Here is a 20853-nt window from a genome sequence, read left to right on the forward strand (position 1 = left end):
TTTTAATTCAGTAACTGAAGAATATCCCTCTGCAGGATGGTACTTCTAAGTTGAGTCTGAAGTTCATGACTGGGCTTTTAAATTTTGAATTAATTAAAAACAATAATTTTATTTATATTTAAATAATAAATTGACATCTAATCTAAGGTTTACCTTGATAATAGGACTGACTGTTCTTGAGTAAAAGTAATAAAGCAATAATGCAAACATATGAAGGCTAGCACTGCTTCTGGACACCTTCCTCAGTTGTTAGTCTCCCGACAGTCTCAGCTACCTCATCGATTTAGAAATATTGAGGGAAAGAAGAGACCTTTACCGAACAAATTGCAGTCACCAAACCTATGCACTGAGCTCTCTAGGAGAGTTTAACCATTCCCAAGCCCTCACCTAGATGATTGTTTGAAAAATAACTATCAGAACACACTGTTTGCAGAGTCATAAAAAACAATCTGAATCCACTTAGGATAAAGGCAAATAGCCTTACATTCATCAGTAGCCCTATGGGTACCATTACATTACAGGATGGATGGTGCATAGTGCAGTAATTGACATTGATAATAATGGTCTTGAATCATCAAGAAAAAGTGAGGTTATATTTGTTGTGCTGGACTTTTAAAAAGTGGAACTGTATAATATTGTGTAATATATATCCAATGAGAATATTTAAAATTTTGAAGATATGTGATGCTTATAAAACTTATCAGAAAAATCTGGTTTGTAAAGTACCTTGTTCCTTGGTAATGCTGGATAAATAATGTATATTCTTTTAAGAGAATCATAATATGCTGGCTAAATGAGGCACTGCAGTACTTGGCTGTCTGTGGACGTACATTATATTTTTTAAATTTACATATAACACCAATAGCTAATGTGACTTACTTACATCACTTAAATGTATCGCCAGTAAGAAGTATGTCTAGTTTTTAGACTAATACAAAATACTTCCGTAATGAATACTATGGTGGACTCTCTGAATACAGAAAAACAGTACAAAAAGGAACCAAACCTTGAGATACTTAACTGTAAGTTATTTATACAGTATCACAAAGGAGATCATTTCCATGTTAAATTTATGAAGGGGCAGAAGTGAGATTTAAGCACAAGTACTTGTGGTTCTAAGGTTCAGGTGTCTTTACTATGATGAACAGCAGGTTCACTGCTCATTAGATGAACCCTAAAAGGAACTAGTAGTGGACTCCCCAAAAGGTCTTTTTTTCTCATAGCAACATTTTCAGGTTTACTGAAAGCAGAGCAGATGAAATAGACTTTAGCAAGCTTTGACTAAAATTATTGACACTGACACACTTATCAAATGCTTACTTTGAGCAAAGTATTGGTGATTCACCAATTATTGATACTTTCTTGGCACTCTGCTTGGTACTAGGGAAACAGAAATGGATACAGAAATTTCCACTCCCAGAGTACGTATAGTCTAGTAGCAAGAGACAGAAAAAGGACCAGATTCATAAGGAGGTAGATAAGCATGGTGGCATGAGTTTTTAACAATGTATTGTGTAAACTAAGTCTTTGCCGAGGAGCCAGGATTTGAACTGAGTTTCAAAGGCTGAATGAAAATAATTGACAAGGGAAGAGAGTAAACCAGACTGAGGGAACAACATTTTGGAAAGATACACTTTATACAGTAACTGATGCTTTCAGGGAATATGGAAAGTGTTCAGTGAGGCAGGAATCGAAAGTATATAGGCAAAAATGGCAAGAGAGAAGGCTGGAAAGGTAAGTTGGGACAAGGATGTGAGTGGATTTATTTGTCAAGCTTAACTAAATTTTGCTGGCTGCTGAAACATTAGATATTTGTTTATTGAAATATTTGTCTTGGCTCAAAAGCTAAACTAAGTTTATAAATACTGTGAAGTATCAGTAAATTACTTGACTCTTCCCCAAGCGACTCTTTTTCCTCTTGACATCACTCAATGAGTGATGGGTGAGGGGCTATCATTCTGTGGAGGGCCAGCCCAGCACCCACCTCTGGCTACCAGCTGACACTGCTGATAGTTCTAGAGTAGGGTTTAGCATCAGGGAGATCCAAGAGAAGCCAGTGGGTAAGAGTTGCTTATATCCTGCTCATTGCTGCTAGATGAGGCAGAAAGGAGCCAAGGAATAACTATAGCAGTGAGGCCACATCAGGTAAGCCTAAAACCTTTGTATGTCCTCCCCACTCCCTCAAACTTATATTTTTATATAAATTTGTTCATGTATATTCCTTACTTAGTCTAAGCCATCTTTGTGCATGTAGTAGGCAGCAAAGTCAGTAAGTTTAAAAATAAGGACATACAAAATGAAAAAGGGAACTTATATGGATACGTGAACCTATATAAGGCAATGACTTGGTTTTTAGGAATGTTTAAATGTATTTGTATTTTAATTTTAGCCATAAGAAAAAGCAGCGATTTGCAGGATAGCTGTTCTGTTCTTCCTCCATTCTCACCCCATATTTCTTCACCTTAATTCCAATTGTAATTATAGTTGACCCTTGAACAATGAGAGGGGTTAGGGGAACCCACCATCCCAGCAGTCGAAAATTTGCGTATAATTTGTCAGACCTCTGCATACGTGGATTCCCAACTATGGATCGAAAATAGTATCTGTCAGTCTTTGTACCTCATTAGATAATAAATATCTCTTTTACTCATATTTGTTGCTACCCCATTGCCTAACACAGTACCTTACACATAGTAGATTCTCAACAATAATTGTGAATGCACAAAATATGTGTGAATTATTGAAGGACAAGAATAGAGTATCTCTCTACACATATTCTCTTGGTATTACTGGTGATGTCTCCAAATAGATTGCTAAACTATTTAATAACCACTAAGGGATCATTTGGAATAAATGAGTGTACCTGTACAGAATGTATTTTTCCTCAACAAAGAATTGAATTTGTATTTGGAATTCAGGGCTATGATATTTTATGTGTATAGGGTATGCTGTATCTACTTACATTGATTAGGAAGTGAAATTAGATAGATTTCTTTAATGACTTGTTTCTGTGGCTATTTCTTTGAGCCCTTTTGGTGTCATACATATACATAAACTCACAATGTTTCTACAGATCTGAGTTTTGACTGTTAGATTCTTCAAGAACAATTTTAGTCATTAGAATAGTTCTCGCCTCTTTTTAGAGGTCCTATTTTTCATTTTTTCTTTAACATCCTGGTAGATTTTTTTGGTCATATTTGTCACACTTGTGTTTTCCTTTAAATAAGATATCCATTCTATGTTTCATACATCGTTAACACTACATTTAAATATTACAGGGGTTGTTAGGAAGAAATGAGTAAACTACTGAAAACTTATTTAGGTACTTATAATTTAATTCAGAATGGGAAAATAATCATGTCTTGCAATTGTATGTGTTTGTTTCACTTGCCTTAGTTTTTGGAACAGCCTCCTTTCTTGAATATCCTTTTTATAAAGTGACTATTGATATTTATGATTTTTTAATCACTTCTCCGTAGAAGATGCCATCAATTTAGTTTTGGCTAAGAGAAGGCTGCTTGTGTTCTGGGCCAGGTGCTGGATGTAGTGTTCTCATTTCCATAACACAATGGTCTGAGTTTGCCTTCCATGTGAATATAACACAATGCAGTCGCAGCTGCTTCATTCGTATTAGCTTTGAGCTTGGCTCTGAAAGAATTCAGGCACTAAAATATATGCCAAGACAACCAGAAAGCATAGTTGAACTAAAGCAGTAGCTGACTATTTCTTTGTAACCCTCCTTGTGTTCTTGTCACAGACACACCTGAGCATTCCCAATCAGATACATGCACTAGATACAAAAGACTCAAAAGATGAAAACTTTGCATAGTTTTAGGGAGAAAGTAAAGCTTTGGAATAATAAATGTAGACTAAGTTAAATTCCTGCGTAAACAGAAATGTCACATCCTTTCTCAAGTTTTGAGATTTTAGGTGCAGTTGATAGTGGTCTCTGTTTTGTATAGAATCCCGAATAAGACCAATAAAAGCCTCAATAAGATCTTTGTTTTTCCAGGTTAAAAAAAAGAAACAGAAAGCTTCGTGCTCACTTGATAAAGACCAGAAAGTGTTCATTGTCCAAACCAGTGGTTTTCAACTCTGACTAAACCTAAAAAAATTACTTAAGGAACTCCACAACAATACTAATGCCTAGAATCACCTCAGACCACTGAAATGAAAATCTCTGGACTAGAACCTAATCTTTTGTATTTTTAAAAAACTTCCCAGTAGATTCTAACATGTACCCAGGATTTAGAACTATTTGTCTAAATAGTTAAAATATTAGGAACTCATTTTAGTCAATGTCTTTCTGTAGACATCAGTGTTTTCTTTTGTACCTTCAAGTCTGATATTTTCTCGTTGGCCTAATATTGCTCACAAACAGGTTGCTGCATTGCATATTAGTTACCCTTCTAAATGTTTGCCACAGTCACTTCAGGCGACCAGTATACATTTATAAAACACTAGTAGCCCATTTGCAGGAAGAATCCTGCAAGCAGCCTCTGTGGCCGCATGCGCTGCCGCTGCCGCCGCCGTTGTGGCCACCTCGCCTGCACCCGCGCGCCGCTGCCGCCCACCCCGCTCTGCTCCGCTCCGCCCCACTCCGCCCCACTCCGCCCTGCCCGGGCTTTCCCTCTGGCAGCCACCTTGCTTTCTGCTTTTTCTCCCTCTTCCTTTTAAGTTGTCTTCAGTCTTCACTCCTCCCTTCCTCAGCATATGCAAATTAACCGCCATCTTTGATGGGTAATTTGCATACAAGCCCTGATGGTCTGGTGGGCGTGGCTTTGACTGCTGGGTGTGGCTTGGGCGTAGCAAAGGTGTGGTCAATTTGCATATTACTATTTTATTAGGTAGGATTGCTTTATTGTGGTACTGTGACCTCTGACCAGCCTAAGAATCTCAGTCTCAGGGCTGAAATAATCAATTTGAATTCATAGTACCCAAGCTACTATACTATTTCAATTTTTGTATTCTCATTGCTGTTGTATTCTAGGACCCTTCAAGTTCCGTCCCCTACTGCTAAAATATTCTATATCCATCTTTCTTCCTTCTCTTTGCTGATCATCTACATGGAATTAAAATCCATAATAGGATCATCCTGTAGTGATATCTCCTTTAATAAAGGGCATATTTGTATTCATATGTGTATGAATATATAACATATGATTTTATATTCATACTATATTTCTATCAAAATTTTACTACCAGAGGTAAAAGTAATGAATAAACACGGGGATGTCAGAAAAGAAAAATTATAGTCTAAAGATATTAAATACTAACTATACCTTTAAATCATTTTATAATCAGAATGGGTATAATTTTAAAATCTTTTCATGATAAATGTCCTAGAAAATATAAAATTTGAAGCAGAGAAAAAAAGAAACAAGAATTGATATGACCCCTTAAGTGAAATAAAAAGGACATGATAAATACCTGGAGGAAAAGGGAGCAGGTGTGGCAGGGAATAGTGCCAGGATTCTAAACTTGAAACAAAGAATGATGGGAACCCTCCTTAATCTATACTAATAAAAGTGTAATATGCTAATTAGACCAGATGTCCTTCTGGGAAGGAAGGCTTACTCTTGCATGAATTTTGTGTGTCAAGTTTCTAGTCTATGGATATTCCTAGAAATGGGTTTGCAGCAGTGTTAACTAGTGGAGATTCCCGCTTATCCTGCCCAGGAGAGGAGGGCTCTTTGAAAGGGAGGATGGGATGAGCTCACTTACAGCTCATTCTTATGGGTAGTGTACTATATGCCCCTCTCCTCGAAGCACAGATATTTTTCTTCTGATTTACCATTAAAGGGGCTTAACATTCATTTTACAATTAGAGGTAAACGTTTTCAAGGTATAATGCCTATTTAAGGGAGCTTATAATTAGCCTCTGAGTGTAACTGATATTAGATATTAGGAAGATAGAAATATAGAAAGGAAACCTTGCCAACTTCTTGATTTTACTAGGATTAGCTGTACAGAAAGGTATTTTTGTACCTCTCAGCTATACCTATACTCGGCAAGGTACAGCCATTGCTGGTAAACAGTAATATTCCCGAGTTCCTTTTCTAGCATCAGGCCCTTTCATTCTATTCAATAGTACCAGTACCATTCCACTTGATTTTTAAATACTTTATTTATTTTATATTAAACATCTACTAATTTTATTGTAAATGAACTTTATTCCAAGCAGCTTATTTGATTAAGATATAATTTTAATTTTTTTGTCAGGATGTTGATTAGCTATTAAAAGAAAAGGTGCTAAAAGGATTTGAATAGACATTTCCCCAAAGAAGATATACAAATGGCAATAGAGATATGAAAAGGCACTCAACATCATGAGTCATTAGGGAAATGCTAATCAAAGCAATAGTGTGATACCACTTTGTATACACTAGGATGCCTAATCAGCTAAAGGATAGATATACTAAATGTGATCTATCCATGCAATGGAGTATTATTCCACCATAAAAAGAGTGAAGTGCTAACACATGCTACAACATGGATGAATCTTGAAAACATTATGCATGCTAAATTTTGTATGATTCAGTTTATATGAAATGTCCAGAATAGGCAAATCTATAGAGAAAGAAAATAGATTAATCGTTGGCAGAGATTGAGAGGTCATGAAATTGCTAATTAGGTACAGGATGTCTTTTGAGAGTGATGAAATGTTCTGAAATTAGACTGTTGTGATGGTTATACAACTTTTTGAATATGCAACAACCCCTAAATTGTATACTTTAAAAGGGGGAATGTGATGACATGTATAGTATATCTCAATAAAGTTGTTTGGGGTTTTTCTTTAAGTTCAGGGGGGAAAATAGAAGATATCTGAATATTTCTTAATATTGATTACAAATTGAAATGATAATATTTGGGGTATTTTGGGTTAAATAAAATGTATTTGGGTAGGAAACAAGACAACAAAATAAATTTCATTATATAGTGGCCGCTTATTTCCTGTAAGTTTTTTTAGATGCTTATTACTGACATATTGCATATTTGCCTTTTTATGCAAACTACCTTAATTTTGCCTGTTATAAGACAGTTAGTTACATACATTTTTACTCAAGCATATAAACATAAGAAACATGACATTTGGTTTTAAAAGAAGAAAGCAAATTATGGCAGGCATATATATGGGATATTTTTAATTTTTGCAAATTTCCCCACCTGAAGAGTTATTCAGATCTTATATAGTACTAGGGGCCCAGTGCACGAATTCGTGCACCTTGAAAGGAACTGTGGACTGCCAGGTTGCGGTGGGCACAGGGGCGGGTCTTGGCCCATCCTACGTGCCCCTGCCCGGCCCTTCCCACCCCGGCCCCTTGTATGCCAGCAGCCCCGCACACGCTGCCGCCCCCGCTCCCACATGCTGACGGCGCAGAGCTATTGGGGCTGGCACCAGCAGCAGGTGTGAGTGGGGCCGGCACCGTTAGTGGGTGCGAGCGGCAGATGCTGCCCCGATTATCCCTCAGGAGCAGGGGAAGGTGGAGAAGCCCTCAGGGGTGATCAGGGCTGGCAGCAGGTGCAAGCTACGGGCGGTACCGTGTTGCATGGGAGCAAAGAATTTTCAGTAACCACCAGAGGCTTGCCCCGATGACAACGACTGGCGCCCCACCTTGGTCTGGCGCCCCTGCTCACCTGCTCCACCATCCTGCCACGGCCAACGCCCGCCATGTTCTATGCTCTGCTGCCTGCTGCTGATGCCCACCATGTTCCATGTGTGCCCCCTGGTGGTCAGCACATATCACACCGTTTGGTCTATTTGCATATTAGGGTTTTATATATATATAGATACTTTATAATCTCTTTTATAAGTTCATGTCTATTAAATAAACTGCTTGACCTTTTTCATTTTGTATATAGTCCATCTCTGCCTCTGCATTCTTAGAAGATGTTTTATATGTGGGATAGTTTAATGGGATAATGCTGAGATTTTCCCATTAGAAGGATCTTTTTATTATTGTGTAGGAGTGAAATTAATGATCACCACATCAGGAAATAGAAAGCAATGCTATTTGGGAGAATCTTTTTGTAAACAGTCCTCTGTATTCCACTGACACTTATTTCTTATGTCCCACAGTAATTTAAAATCAGTTCAACCCAAACTGTATTCACTTATGTCTTTCCCAAAAACTCCTTCCCCCCGTATTTCTAACTTTGTAGTACTACAAATTTCTGCAGTCCTCAGAGCCAAAAAACTGAAGAGCCATAGTATTCTTTTCTTTTTTCCTCCCAAATTCAGTCATCAGATCTTTGTCTTCAAATTCATCCATCCCGAACCCACTGCCACTCACAGACTTCGATTATCAGTCTTACTATTCTTCCCATGAACCAGTTCCAGGCCAGCTTCATGAGCATGAGACCAGTACAGTGCAGGGCCTGCTCTCAGAGAGCCCTGTGCATGAGGTTTAATGCTCTGTGATTGCCATCTCAAAATTCTTAATGATTCATCTTTGGGTTTGCGTTTTGTAACTGAAGTCCAATGGGACAATGAGCATGTGCAAGGCACAGTCCCACCTCCTGCTGCCTCCCCGGGATGGAATCTACACTGCCCACATCCCCACCCCTAGAGCCCCAGCCAGCCTTCCCTCTCTGCCTCACCTAGCCACGACTGTCACTTTCTGATCCTGGCACAAACGTGGGAAAACTAAGGGTTGAGAAGCGCACTCTATTGTCTCATCTCAGGGGAAGGGTTTGGCGGGCCCTCCTTGCCCCTGCCTGTCAGCATCACTGATGTCTGGCAGGTGACCAAAGGCCACAACTCCGTTGGGACAAGCCTCTTGCCCATCCCCAATCCAGATACCTAGTGACTTGCAGTGACAGCCGAGGAAAGAGAAAAGGCCTGGCTCAATTTCCCTGCCCTGGGCCAAGGCATGGCAGGTGGATTTGGTGGCTGCGGAGAGGCAACCTGGCAGCCAGTGGGCCACCCACATGGTGAGTCATGGGCTATGGGGCCCAAGTAGGAAGGTCTGCACTTGCTCTGTGCCCGAGGGAGCCTGGCAATAAATAACAAATTAAAAACACCATGGCAGATGGAGGGAGAAATCAAATTAGTGCTTTACTAGGAGCCAAGGGGCAAGGAACGGATTAACTATTTAAAATTTTATGATTTGGGGGGGTGATAGAAATTTTCTCTGTCTCAATTGTGGTAGTATACATTAGTCAAAACTCATCAAGCTACTCAACTAAAAACAGTGAACTTTGCCTTTGTATATTATACCTACATAAACCTAATGTTTTAAAAGAAATAATACATTTAAAACATAATACATTAAAGTTAAGAGTCAAAGGTTTGAAAAAAAATGTAATAGGAAAATAATAATCAAAAGGAACCTGACATTACAGTGCCCTATCAAATAAAAATGAACCTCTAAGACAAAGAGTATTATTAGGGATAGAGACGGTATGCTAAATATCTTCCATTTGCTCCCCATAGCAAATCTTGACCTAGCAATATGTTTATTTTTCTTTATTGATTAAGGTATTACATATGTGTCCTTATCCTCCCATTACCCGCCCCCCCACTCCCCTACTCATGCCCTCACCCGCCTGGTGTCTGTGTCCATTGGTTAGGCTTATACGCATGCATACAGGTCCTTTGGTTGATCTCTCCCCCTTACCCCCACCCTCCCCTACCTTCCCTCTGAGGTTTGATGGTCTGATCGATGCTTCTCTGTCTCTGGATCTGTTTTTGTTCATCAGTTTATGTTGTTCATTATATTCCACAAATGAGTGAGATCATGTGATTATTTATCTTTCTCTGACTGGCTTATTTCACTTAGCATAATGCTCTCCAGTTCCATCTATGCTGTTGCAAATGGTAAGAATTCCTTCTTTTTTACCACAGCGTAGTATTTCATTGTGTAGATATACCACAGTTTTTTAATCCACTCATCTGCTGATGGGCACTTAGGCTGTTTCCAAATCTTACCTATGGTAAATTGTGGTGCTATGAATATAGGGGTGCATATATCCTTTCTGATTGGTGTTTCTAGTTTCTTGGGATATATTCCTAGAAGTGGGATCACTGGGTCAAATGGGAGTCAACATTTATTATTATAATATCTGTTATCTATTATTATAATATACACATATTTTGCTTTTTTATTCTAATTTAACCTAATAGAATCAAGATCTGATTAAAGGATGTTTAATATGTTAATTTCTGTTTTTATATTTTTAAAAGTTTCATAATAAAAGTTTTATTTTGCTTAATAAAAGAGAAGCATTGGATGTTTGTCACAAATACACACACAGAGATTCTGAAGCATCAGCTCTGATCTAGGGAAACAATTTTAATTTATGATAGAACCTTTTCTTTTGATGCTTAAAGTTGCAAAACAAACAAAACAACACCTATTCAAAACCTGAACACCTCCACTAGGGGAGAAATTACCCACATTGAAACTGCTTGTGAACTGTAGTGCCCCTTGCATCTGTTTGTTACTTTATTATTATTCTTACCTAGAGTTTCCCTTCCTGTCTGGATTTCCAATAACTGGAAGATAAACTAAGTAAATAAAATATGATGATTGGAAAATGGAGTTTCCCAAGGGTAATTTTCAGTTACCCTTCCTTTTCCTTTTTCCTTGTTAATTTTCTACAGTTAGGTTTTGGTCAACATTTATTGAACATCTACAAGTTCTAAGTTATATTAAGAGATCAAGGAAGGGAATGATTTATATATGACATAGCCCTTCTTCTGGGGTAATTACAATCCTTAATATGAACTGCTAAACTATGTAGAATACACAGAGATTAATTTACTAATTAAACTAAAACTTCAAAAGCAAGAATGAAAACAGTTCTCACCTGGGTCCTTTCTAGTTGACAAGGTGGCATTTCCTTAGTGAGTCATATACCATTTTAAGGTATTCAAATTACTTAATCACCTAAAATTGTACAATCCCTTATGTGGTCACTGATATGAAAGCCTCAGACAGGATTGAAGCAGGGTTCTGTTGCACATCACTCTGTTTTTGTGGGAAAGGTGATGACATGTTTCTCTGCCTCCACTTCACCATGTCTTAAGGGAACAGAAATGCTAGGACACGGCAAGTCGGCGTCTCTTATGGCCACCACTGAGGCTTTGGAGCGTGGTTGCCTGGCAGCAGTTTTATTTCCGTTACCAATGATGCCCTGATAGCCATGTTTAGTCTTCGGGGGTTACTCCAATTTGCAGGTGGTGAACAACTTTTGTCATTATCTTAACATTTACCAAGCTACCGAGAAAGGCAGCATTTGGCTCTTTCTTTCCTGGCAGTTGCTAATTTTAAGCTTTATTTTGACAGAAAAATAGTGAGTACCAACTAATTAAAGTTATATCAATTGTGATGACAACTTTGTTGTTTAAAATGATAAGCTGTATACTCTTTTTAAGAATTGTACTCTTTTTAAGAGTCAGCATTTCAGAGGAGAATTGGATGAGGTAGAATTTCTTTTGAGGTTTATTAATATCATTTCAGATTAAGTTGGTGTGAATGAGAAGGATGAGATCAGTTCATTTGTAGTCTTTTCCTTTGTTTCCATTTTTGCTGTTGGGTTTTTAAGAGTGTGCTTGTTAGGAGCATCCTTTACTCTTTACATTAACATAATATATAAACATCATAACTTCAGGTAAAAGAAAGAGAAGCATCTTCCTCTTGGCATCTATTTTTAAATTTTATATTTGGATTTTTTCTCTCAGTGTCCACGTAATCACTTACATATGAAAAGAATATCAACGGGGTTTCAATTTAGTTTAATTATGCAGATAGGAGTCCTAGGGACACATTTTTTAAGTTGGTTGTCACACTAGTGGATTTTTTGTTTGCTCATATTTTTTAACATACTGCATTTCTGCTTCTTTGTGGTATATAACTCTATAATAAGATATGTGCAGAAATTAATTATAGTATACATGGGGAAAATACATTATACTATAGTACCTAGAGTATTTGAAGAGGAATTGGAAGGTGGCATCAATTAAATAGTATTACATATTGGAAAGCACCTGGCCAGTTCTTGATACCCAGGAAAGCTTCACAAAATTCATTCAGTCAACAAATATTTGTGGGACATTTATAGTATACCAGGTATCACTATAGGCATTGGCCTACATCACTGAATAAAACAGCCAAAACTCCCAGCTACTGTGGAACTTCTAGTTTCCTTCCCTTCCTTTGTGGGGTAGTTTCTAGGAGGAAAAATTGTGATTTCACCCAGCCTATTCAGTAGTCTCACCCTAGATTCACATTCAGTTAATACTTACAAATACCCATTTTCCGTTACTTTAAAAGTACTTTTGTATTCAGTTATCTTATTCTTTGGAATGGTCCTAGGAAAAAGGATTTTTTAAATCCTCATTTTACAAATAAGGAATCAGAAACTTAGAAATTGGAGCCAGGATTTGAAGCCACACTTTCTGATTCAGAGTTCCTTGTTCTTTCTGTTATGGCACTTGTAGCAAAAACAGCATGATGGCTTTTATTCATTCCACTGTCTGTTTTATTTCAGTTCTGCAAACATTTGTAGAACTAAATGCCAGATCTCAGACCTGTTCTGGGAATGCAAAGACTGTTTAGTCCCTGCCCTGAAGAGTTCAGAGTTTAGTAGGGAAGACTGTTGGCATATAAGTAGGCATCCAGTGGGCTAAGTGTAAGGCTAATCTATTTATAGATACTTGGAAGCACAGAAAAGGGGCACCTAATCTAGAACAGGGTTAGGACATGTCCAAAAAGACACACTGGAAGAGATCATCCATGAGCTGAGTCTGAAAGAGTAACTTAGCCAAGGACAAGGGAGGAAATATGAGCAACAGCAGAGGTGAATGGTGAATGTAGAGAAGTGCATAGGCTTTTAGAGTTGCTGAAGTGTAAAGCATGAAGCAAGAAATGGCCAGGGATCAGGCTAGAGTGGTTAGTAGAAACCAAATGAAACCATAGCCTACAGACAGAACTTTACCAGGACCACTTGTATAGGTATCTTTAAATCAGTTATCCACCCCAGTCCAGTCAGCTATAGCCAGAGCAGAAGAATTGCAAAGCATAGTGACTTGTACTTAAGGAATTGCTCAGAAGGGGACCATTGGGAAAATGGGCGTGTCATACACTGAGGCTTCCCAGAGTAGGTAATGTTGCTGGACGGCTCAGTGCATAGTTGGTCCAGGACAGAAGACTGGCTTAGCTTGGAGATAGTGAATTTTTAGTGGCATCATTGTGTTTGCCTATGTGGTCTTCCTGAACGGCTTAGGCATGGGATCAGAATTTAAACATTGGTCCAGTTTTTTATTTTGGGTAGCTGATCATTAAGAGAATGGAGGTTTTTGGTTATTAAATAGCTTCAAATGATTGACCATGAAGTCCAGGTTGGATAGAAAACAGGGACAGGGAAAAATGGGGTGGTCAAGAGACTGGAGGTTTCTGTGAAGTTGAAGAGCAGATGTATTGGGAGAAATATACGGTTAGGAAGAAAGGTCAAAGATGAATATTACTCCTTAAGATGTCTGAGGTGGAGAGTCTCTGAATGATAATAAGATGTAGGTTATGGCTTTAGGAGTGGGTGGCTGGAGAGGAGGATAAGGATTTTGGAGTCAAGGAATTGTGAAGCTAGGATAGTAGATGGATCACTACCTGGTTATTTACTAGTATGGTGTTAGGAGTCAAGAGATGGAACTATTGCAAGCCTGGGGCTAATGTCCTTAATGAATAAAGGAAATTGAAGGAGAGATTAATTCATGAGGACAGCAAAGAATAATAAGGGATACTAAATTAAGATGGTATAAACCTTAAGAATATGCTTTATTTCAAACCAGAATTTTATGGAATAAAATTATCTTAGGAAATAATAATTTGATTCCAAACTATTATTTTATGGAATAATGGTTTGGAAGCTGTCATGGTAAGCTTGGAAAATCCCAGCACCTCAGACTGGGTACCACCGAATATTGAACAAAGGAGAATGAAAAACTTCCATCAAATAGGGCTCTAAGCTAAATTGTATTCTCGGGTGAAAACCATGTTTCAGTCATGTCAAGAAGATGGAAAAAAATAATAATTTTATATAGCAGACGCTACTACCTCTGTGAAATATCATGGCTATTTTAAAGTTTCCTTTATCTGTGATCCACAAACAATCATAATTTCATGTATATAGTTATCAGATATTTATTTAACACTAACTAAAGTTTAGACACTGTGGTGGAAATTAGATAGGTATATATATATATATCTATAATTACCCTCAAAAGTTTAAAGGACAATGGAAGCAATAATTATACATTAATAGCTGGATAAACTTCCTTTCTAATCTTATTTTCCACCACTCCTAATCATATGCCAGCCAAACTAAATCTACTTAATGTCTATCCTGTGTGTTCTTACCTCCATGCCATTTCTCATGCTGTATTCCTTGGAACCCCCAAACCCAAATTCAGTCTTCCTTTCAGATCTAGCATATTCCATTTTTCCGTATAACTTTCACTTATTTCTCCAGTTGATGTAACCTCTTTTTTCTCTGAATTCCTGAAATCATTTCCTATGTACCTCTCTAAAATAATACATTGTTCCATCAATTCTAAGATGCACATTTTTTTTCACTGTTTAACATCTCTGTAGATTACTCTTTTAAGATATGCTCTGTCATCAACATTCTCAAAAGAATACAGGATGATAGTCTGTGAAAAAACATGAATGACAACTCCTCTGAGTCAAACAGTAGCTCAGAGAATGAAGAAGCATTAGGACTACCTTAACCAATTCATTTTGTGTATATTCTTTTTTTAAAAAATAAATTTTTATTGATTTCAGAGAGGAAGGGAGAGGGAGAGAGAGATAGAAACATCAATGATGAGAGAGAATCACTGATTGGCTGCCTCCTGCATGCCCCCCACTGGGGATTGAGCCCGCAACCTGGGCATATGCCCTGACCGGGAATCGAACCAGTGTCCTCTTGGTTCCTGGGTCGACGCTCAACTGCTGAGCTACACCCGGCTGGGCTGTGTATATTCTTTTTATGAGATACTAGAATCCCAGTGCACGAAATCACGCAGCCCCGCCCACCCGCGCGTGCCTTGCCATGCTTGCAGCCCCGCTTACCTGCGCGCTCCCCGCCCGCCAGCTGCCAGCCTTGCTGTGATTGGAGCCTGTGGGCCGCGCCGTGTGAGCCAGAATTGCACGAGATCCCAGACTCGCCGCATGAGGCAGGACCCCAGACCCCAAACCCGCCGCGTGAGGCAGGACCCCAGACCCACCGCGCCTGCAAGACCCATCAATGCACCTCCTGGTGATCGGTTGTTTGGTCATTATGGCGTTACGGCCACGGGCTTTTTATATAGATAGATAGATAGATAGATAGATAGATAGATAGATAGATAGATAGATATAGATGTGACAAAGTCTGCCTAAGTAAATTTTTTTAAAAATTCCTTAACACAGAATAAAAGATCTCAGTGATAAAGCATTTTGTTATAGTTTAATTGGCAGCTTTTCTTCCTAGCATATCTAAAATAATGGTGTGACAGTCGGTGGTGTGCTAGATTCAAATAAATAAGATAACTTTTATTTTTGTTATTAAATATGCCAGGCATTAGGAATATGTATCTTCCTAATTGTGTCATATATATTTATATTTAATTTCTATGTCCTATATTATATGAGCTCCTTGAGGGTAGAGGATGTGTTTGTTTTATCTTTGAATCTCTGTAACACCTAGCACATTGCTTTACAACAAATAGACATAAAATAAGTATTAAATAAATGGACTAAATGAAGTATTCTATACTAGTAAGTGCCACCAAGGGGCAAGTTGGAGTACTATATGAGTGAACATTTACTAGTACGGTCTCACTTAACTGCTTAACTGTGTTTGCTAGAAATGTATTTATATATGGTGTTTGGTCAAGCCCTGGGCTGGATCTCAGCTTAGGCCAGTGGTTTTTTAACCAACTGTAAACAAATCCTAATAGATTTCTATAAACTTAGGTCTGGTTTGCTGACTACAGTTCTGAGCAAATGTGGTGACTTGTCCTTGTTGAATCAGAGACAGTAGTAAATAAGCCTTTACCTTGGAGAACAAATAAAAGTGACTTTTCCTAATTACGCTTTGATTGTACAGGAGACCAGACAAATGCCTGTCTCCAAGAAATACGGTCTTTAAAAGACAGCTTTGTCAATCAATCTCTGTAAACCCATAATAAAAACAAACAAACAAACAAAAAAACAGCCTAGGGGATAAAAACAGCCTAGGGAATTTGTCTACGTGGTATTTTCTAGAAATTTTTACCATTATTCTTTGTTATATAAGAACAATAAAAAATGGCATAAGCATTTTTTTTTTAGTCAGCAAAATGGTTCTACTTCTGATTTAAATAAATTTGTTTCCATTTTTTTCTATTGGAAAGAATGCCTATGTGTTTAAAAAACACTTGACATAGAGAAGTACTGTAGTAGTCCACCCTGCTGTTCATTAAATATTTCCAGTTCTCTTTTTAGATACATGAGATTGCACATCCTTTAGATACAAAAGATTGCACATCCTTTCCCTATCAAAATTAGGTGTGGGCATGTGACATTTTTGTCCAATGAAATGATACCATAAGTGACATGAAGTTTTAACAGCTGGTACATAATTTGTTGCATTTCCTTTATCCTGCTGCAGCAAGTATAGAAGTACATGGATGGAGCCTCTCTTAGCCAAAGTCCCTGTGTCAGAACAGTATAAAGCTGGGCCTCCAACTTCCTTAATTGACCTGCTTATAGACATGTAGCATGGTTTATACCACTAAGATTGTGGAGCTATTAGATAAACATAATCTTGCTTATCCTGATTAATATAGCCTTCACCTCAAAACAGTGGGTATGGTGGTAACTAAAAGAATATAAAAGGTTTGATGTGCTGATATTTCTTTTTCTTCCCTATGGAAATATATACTGGACATAGTTTCTATAAGATAATAATGATCTCAAGGTGATTGGGGTCATTTTCCATGTGTCAAAATACTTTGAATTATAACATTTTCTCAAGGCACTTTGATGTATTCTATAAGGTGTCCTTTCATCTGCCCACAATAGAATTGTTTCTTGAAAACAGTGACCATTGTCATTCATTCCTGTGTTTATTCTTTTACTCCACAAACTTTTTTAAAAAATATGTTTTTCTTGAGTTCAGAGAGGAAGGGAGAGGGAGAGAGAGATAGAAACATCAGTGATGAGAGAATCATTGATCGGCTGTCTCCTGCATATCCCCCCCACTAGGGATTGAGCTTGCAACCCAGCCATGTGCCCTTGGCCGGAATCGAACCTGGGACCCCTTCAGTCTTCAGGCTGATGCTCTATCCACTGACCCAAATCTGCTAGGGCCAACAAACTCTTTATTGAAAGACCATTATTTACTAGGTGCTAAGACTAGGAAGATGTTCAAGGAACTTTAGATAGTTTGGTGGGAAGTGGCAGGAGGCAAGCAGGGGCCAAAACCTATAAAGGACTGTGTTCTTCTGAAGTTTAGATGCTTCGGTGGTTTCATGAATGATACTTATTTCATTTTAAAATAGTTTCTCTACATTTGAAACTTAATCTTACAAATATATCCAACTTGATATAGACCAAGTTTTAACACTTTTGAGACCACAACATATTATTCTGTACTGATTACTTAATCTTTTTTAAAATCCCTCAATGCACCAAGTAACTTCTCACCTCAGGCCCTTTGCATATGCTGTTCTCTTTCTTTTTTTTCTTTAATTTAGTTCAGAAAATTACTGGACCCTATTTCTATTGAAATTGTTGACACCATCTTCTATATTTTTCTATGTTATGTTGTTATGTTTTTAAAATATATTGTTAGAATTAGTTTTTCTACTATTGCTAGTATAGAAACTATTTAAGAAATAAGAAATGAAGTGCTATCAAAAAGTTTAATTATCCCAATTATGATAGAAGAAAAAAAGTGATCTCATTAGCAGGTGGTTTCAAGCAACTATTATTTACAAATTAAAAAATTAAATGCTGAGCTCTGTTTCTGGTCTTCATTATAAAAATCTGAATAGCGTTTGCAAAGGTAGCGCAGAAGAATTTGGAGACAGCAGGGTTCCCTTCTGGTTCTCTCCCATCACCTCTGCCTTTTCATTCTAGGGGTTCTTCAGCAAGCGCCTGAAAGGCTCCATCAAGAGGACCAAAAGCCAATCAAAGCTTGACAGAAACACGAGCTTTCGGCTTCCATCTCTTCGAAATACGGATGACAGGTAGGAAATTAACTTGCTTAAAACAGAAAAAGCAGTTTTACAGTGTTTTTTGTTTGTTTGTTTTTTATAAGGCATGTTGGTCATCTGTAACTTTGCATCAATGACAATTGGAAATATCCAATACAAAACTTACTTTTTTGTCTTGCTCATATTAAAGCAAGGTCCAAAATGTTGACTCAAATACCTAGCCAGTTTAAGAATCTTATAATATTGGAGAATGTATGGATACATAGTGCTATTTTATAGAATCAAGTTCTACTGGTCAGAGATATGCCTTTTTTTTTTTTCTTTCTTTTTTTTTGTAGAATGACTATAAGGGATGATGATAATGATAGCTAACATTTTTATGGGCACTGTACCAAATGCTTTATATACATTTTCTTGTTTAATCTTTATACTAATCCTATAAGATATGAAGTTAACCTCTTATAATCCTACTAGAGGCCTGATGGACAAAATTTGTGCAAGGGGCCTGGCCCTCGCAGCCATGGTGGCTTGGCCCTCACAGCCACCTCAGCTTGCCCTGGCTCTTGCAGCCCTGGCTTCATCCGGAAGGTCGTCCGGCTGTTCGGTCTAATTAGCATATTATGCTTTTATTATTATAGATAAGTGGCAAAAATGGTATTTGAACTTTGGCAGTTTGGCTCCAGGGTCCATACTCTTCACTGCTATGTTTTCCTTGCCCAGCATATGGATTAGGTCTTATTGCTTTTCAGTGGCGCCTGGAAGACATGTATGAAAAGGAAGCCCTGGATTTCAATAATTAGAACTACCAGCTTGAGTAAACCCCAAATGCATAGCTCACTAATGGTAACAACCTTCCAAAATCATTGAATGTGTGCTAGGATGGGTACATTTTTAATACTTTATATTTCATCATTATTAAATAAAATCTAGGAAATAACACCTATTGTATCTTGACACATCATCACCATCATCAGTATTTATTGAATACTGACTATGTGCCAAACCTTTTTAATGTAGTTTTTCATGTAATACAACCCTAAGTGCTACTATTACTATCCTCATTTTACAGATGAGGAACTAAGGCAAAAGAGATTGAGAGACTTGCCCAAAGTCACATTTGAACTCACATCTGCCTTTCATATTTGATACTCGTTTTTCTTTTCTTTTTTTCCTAAGGAAAGAGTTCCTTTTTTTTTTTTAATATATTTTATTGATTTTTCACAGAGAGGAAGAGAGAGGGATAGAGAGTTAGAAACATCAATGATAGAGAAACATCGATCAGCTGCCTCTTGCACAACCCCTACTGGGGATGTGCCCACAACCAAGGTACATGCCCTTGACCGGAATCGAACCTGGGACCTTTCAGTCCGCAGGCCGACGCTCTATCCACTGAGCCAAACCGGTTTCGGCCATATTTGATACTCTTATTTATACTTGGGTTTCTTTTGTTTCAATAAGTCCATTGTTTTCAGTTATCTGCAAAACAAACTTCAAATATATGGATTATAATCTCTATAATAGCAGGTTATAGATTTACCAGAAAGAATTACTCTCATTTTGTAGAGGAAGAAATGTGTCTCCCATACTGAGTTGATAAGAACTACTGCTTTATCTACTCTCCTTATCCCTGAAATACATTAGAGGTGTTCTGTGAAATTTGCAAGTCTATTCAATTTGCTGTGTAATTGTATTGTTCATTATCTCTATTATACCTTTGTATTAAGGTAATCTTAAAAAAGCTGATCTTTTCTTCTCATATCCTTTCCTTAGATTCCTATTATTCTGCAGCTTTTATCATTATAAAAATTTAAATTATTTTATAAATACTTTAATAAAAGGGAATGACAATTTTTTTCAGAATATTGGTTTTTTTAAGAATAAGGAGGTTGTGCAGCAACTAAAACACTCTCAATTCAATAGCCAGCTTTGCAGCATCCTGTGTAAATGAGGGAGACAAGGAGATAGTTTTTACACGAGGTATGCTTTATTTTTTAAACTTGCACAAAATATCACTTTCTTATTTTCAAACAGATGTTCTCTTCTATTCCATTTTGCTTTAGGTAACCTATAGGAATTCTTGGATTGAATTACCAAAAGATTATATTCTCTAGAGTTTCTTACATCACTGCTTTGTAGTTGGTGCATAAGAAAAAGGACATATGTCACCCCAAGCACTTGTACATCAGGGTTTATAGCAACATTATTAATAAAAGCCAAAAAGTAGTGATGACCCACACGTCCATCAACTGATGAATGAATTAAAAAACACAGTATATTCATACAGTGCAATATGATATGGCCATAAAAAGGAATGAAGTACTGATACATGGTACGACATGGGTAAACTTTGAAAACTGCATGCTAAGTGAATGAAGCCAGTCACAAAAGACCATATATTATATGATTCCAATTATATGAAATATCCAGAATAGGCAAATCTTTAAAATATTTAGAGATAGTAGATTAATGATTGCCAGAGGCTGGAAATATGTGGGGGAAGAGGGTGATAAATGGGGAATGACTGCTAATGGATGTGAGGTTTATTTTTGGAGTGATGAAAATGTTTTAAGTGTAGATTGTGGTGATAATTCCACAACTGTGAGTATACTGAAATACACTTTGAATGGGTAGTTTTATGGTATGTGAATTATATCTCAATAAAGATGTTA

General features: G+C 37.4%; 1 protein-coding gene across 3 annotated transcripts in view; it reads left to right on the forward strand.

Annotated features, from left to right (window-relative positions):
* RASAL2 (RAS protein activator like 2) overlaps positions 1-20853 on the forward strand; it is a 264165-nt gene that overhangs the window by 202581 nt on the left and 40731 nt on the right. For all 3 annotated transcript variants that reach the window (XM_008145887.3, XM_054712291.1, XM_008145888.3), the window contains exon 5: positions 18108-18217. In XM_008145887.3, the coding sequence (XP_008144109.2) occupies positions 18108-18217 (110 nt within the window). The remainder of the gene's footprint in view (positions 1-18107; positions 18218-20853) is intronic.

This window comes from Eptesicus fuscus, chromosome 22 (genome assembly GCF_027574615.1).
Source record: "Eptesicus fuscus isolate TK198812 chromosome 22, DD_ASM_mEF_20220401, whole genome shotgun sequence".
Taxonomy (NCBI): domain Eukaryota; kingdom Metazoa; phylum Chordata; class Mammalia; order Chiroptera; family Vespertilionidae; genus Eptesicus; species Eptesicus fuscus.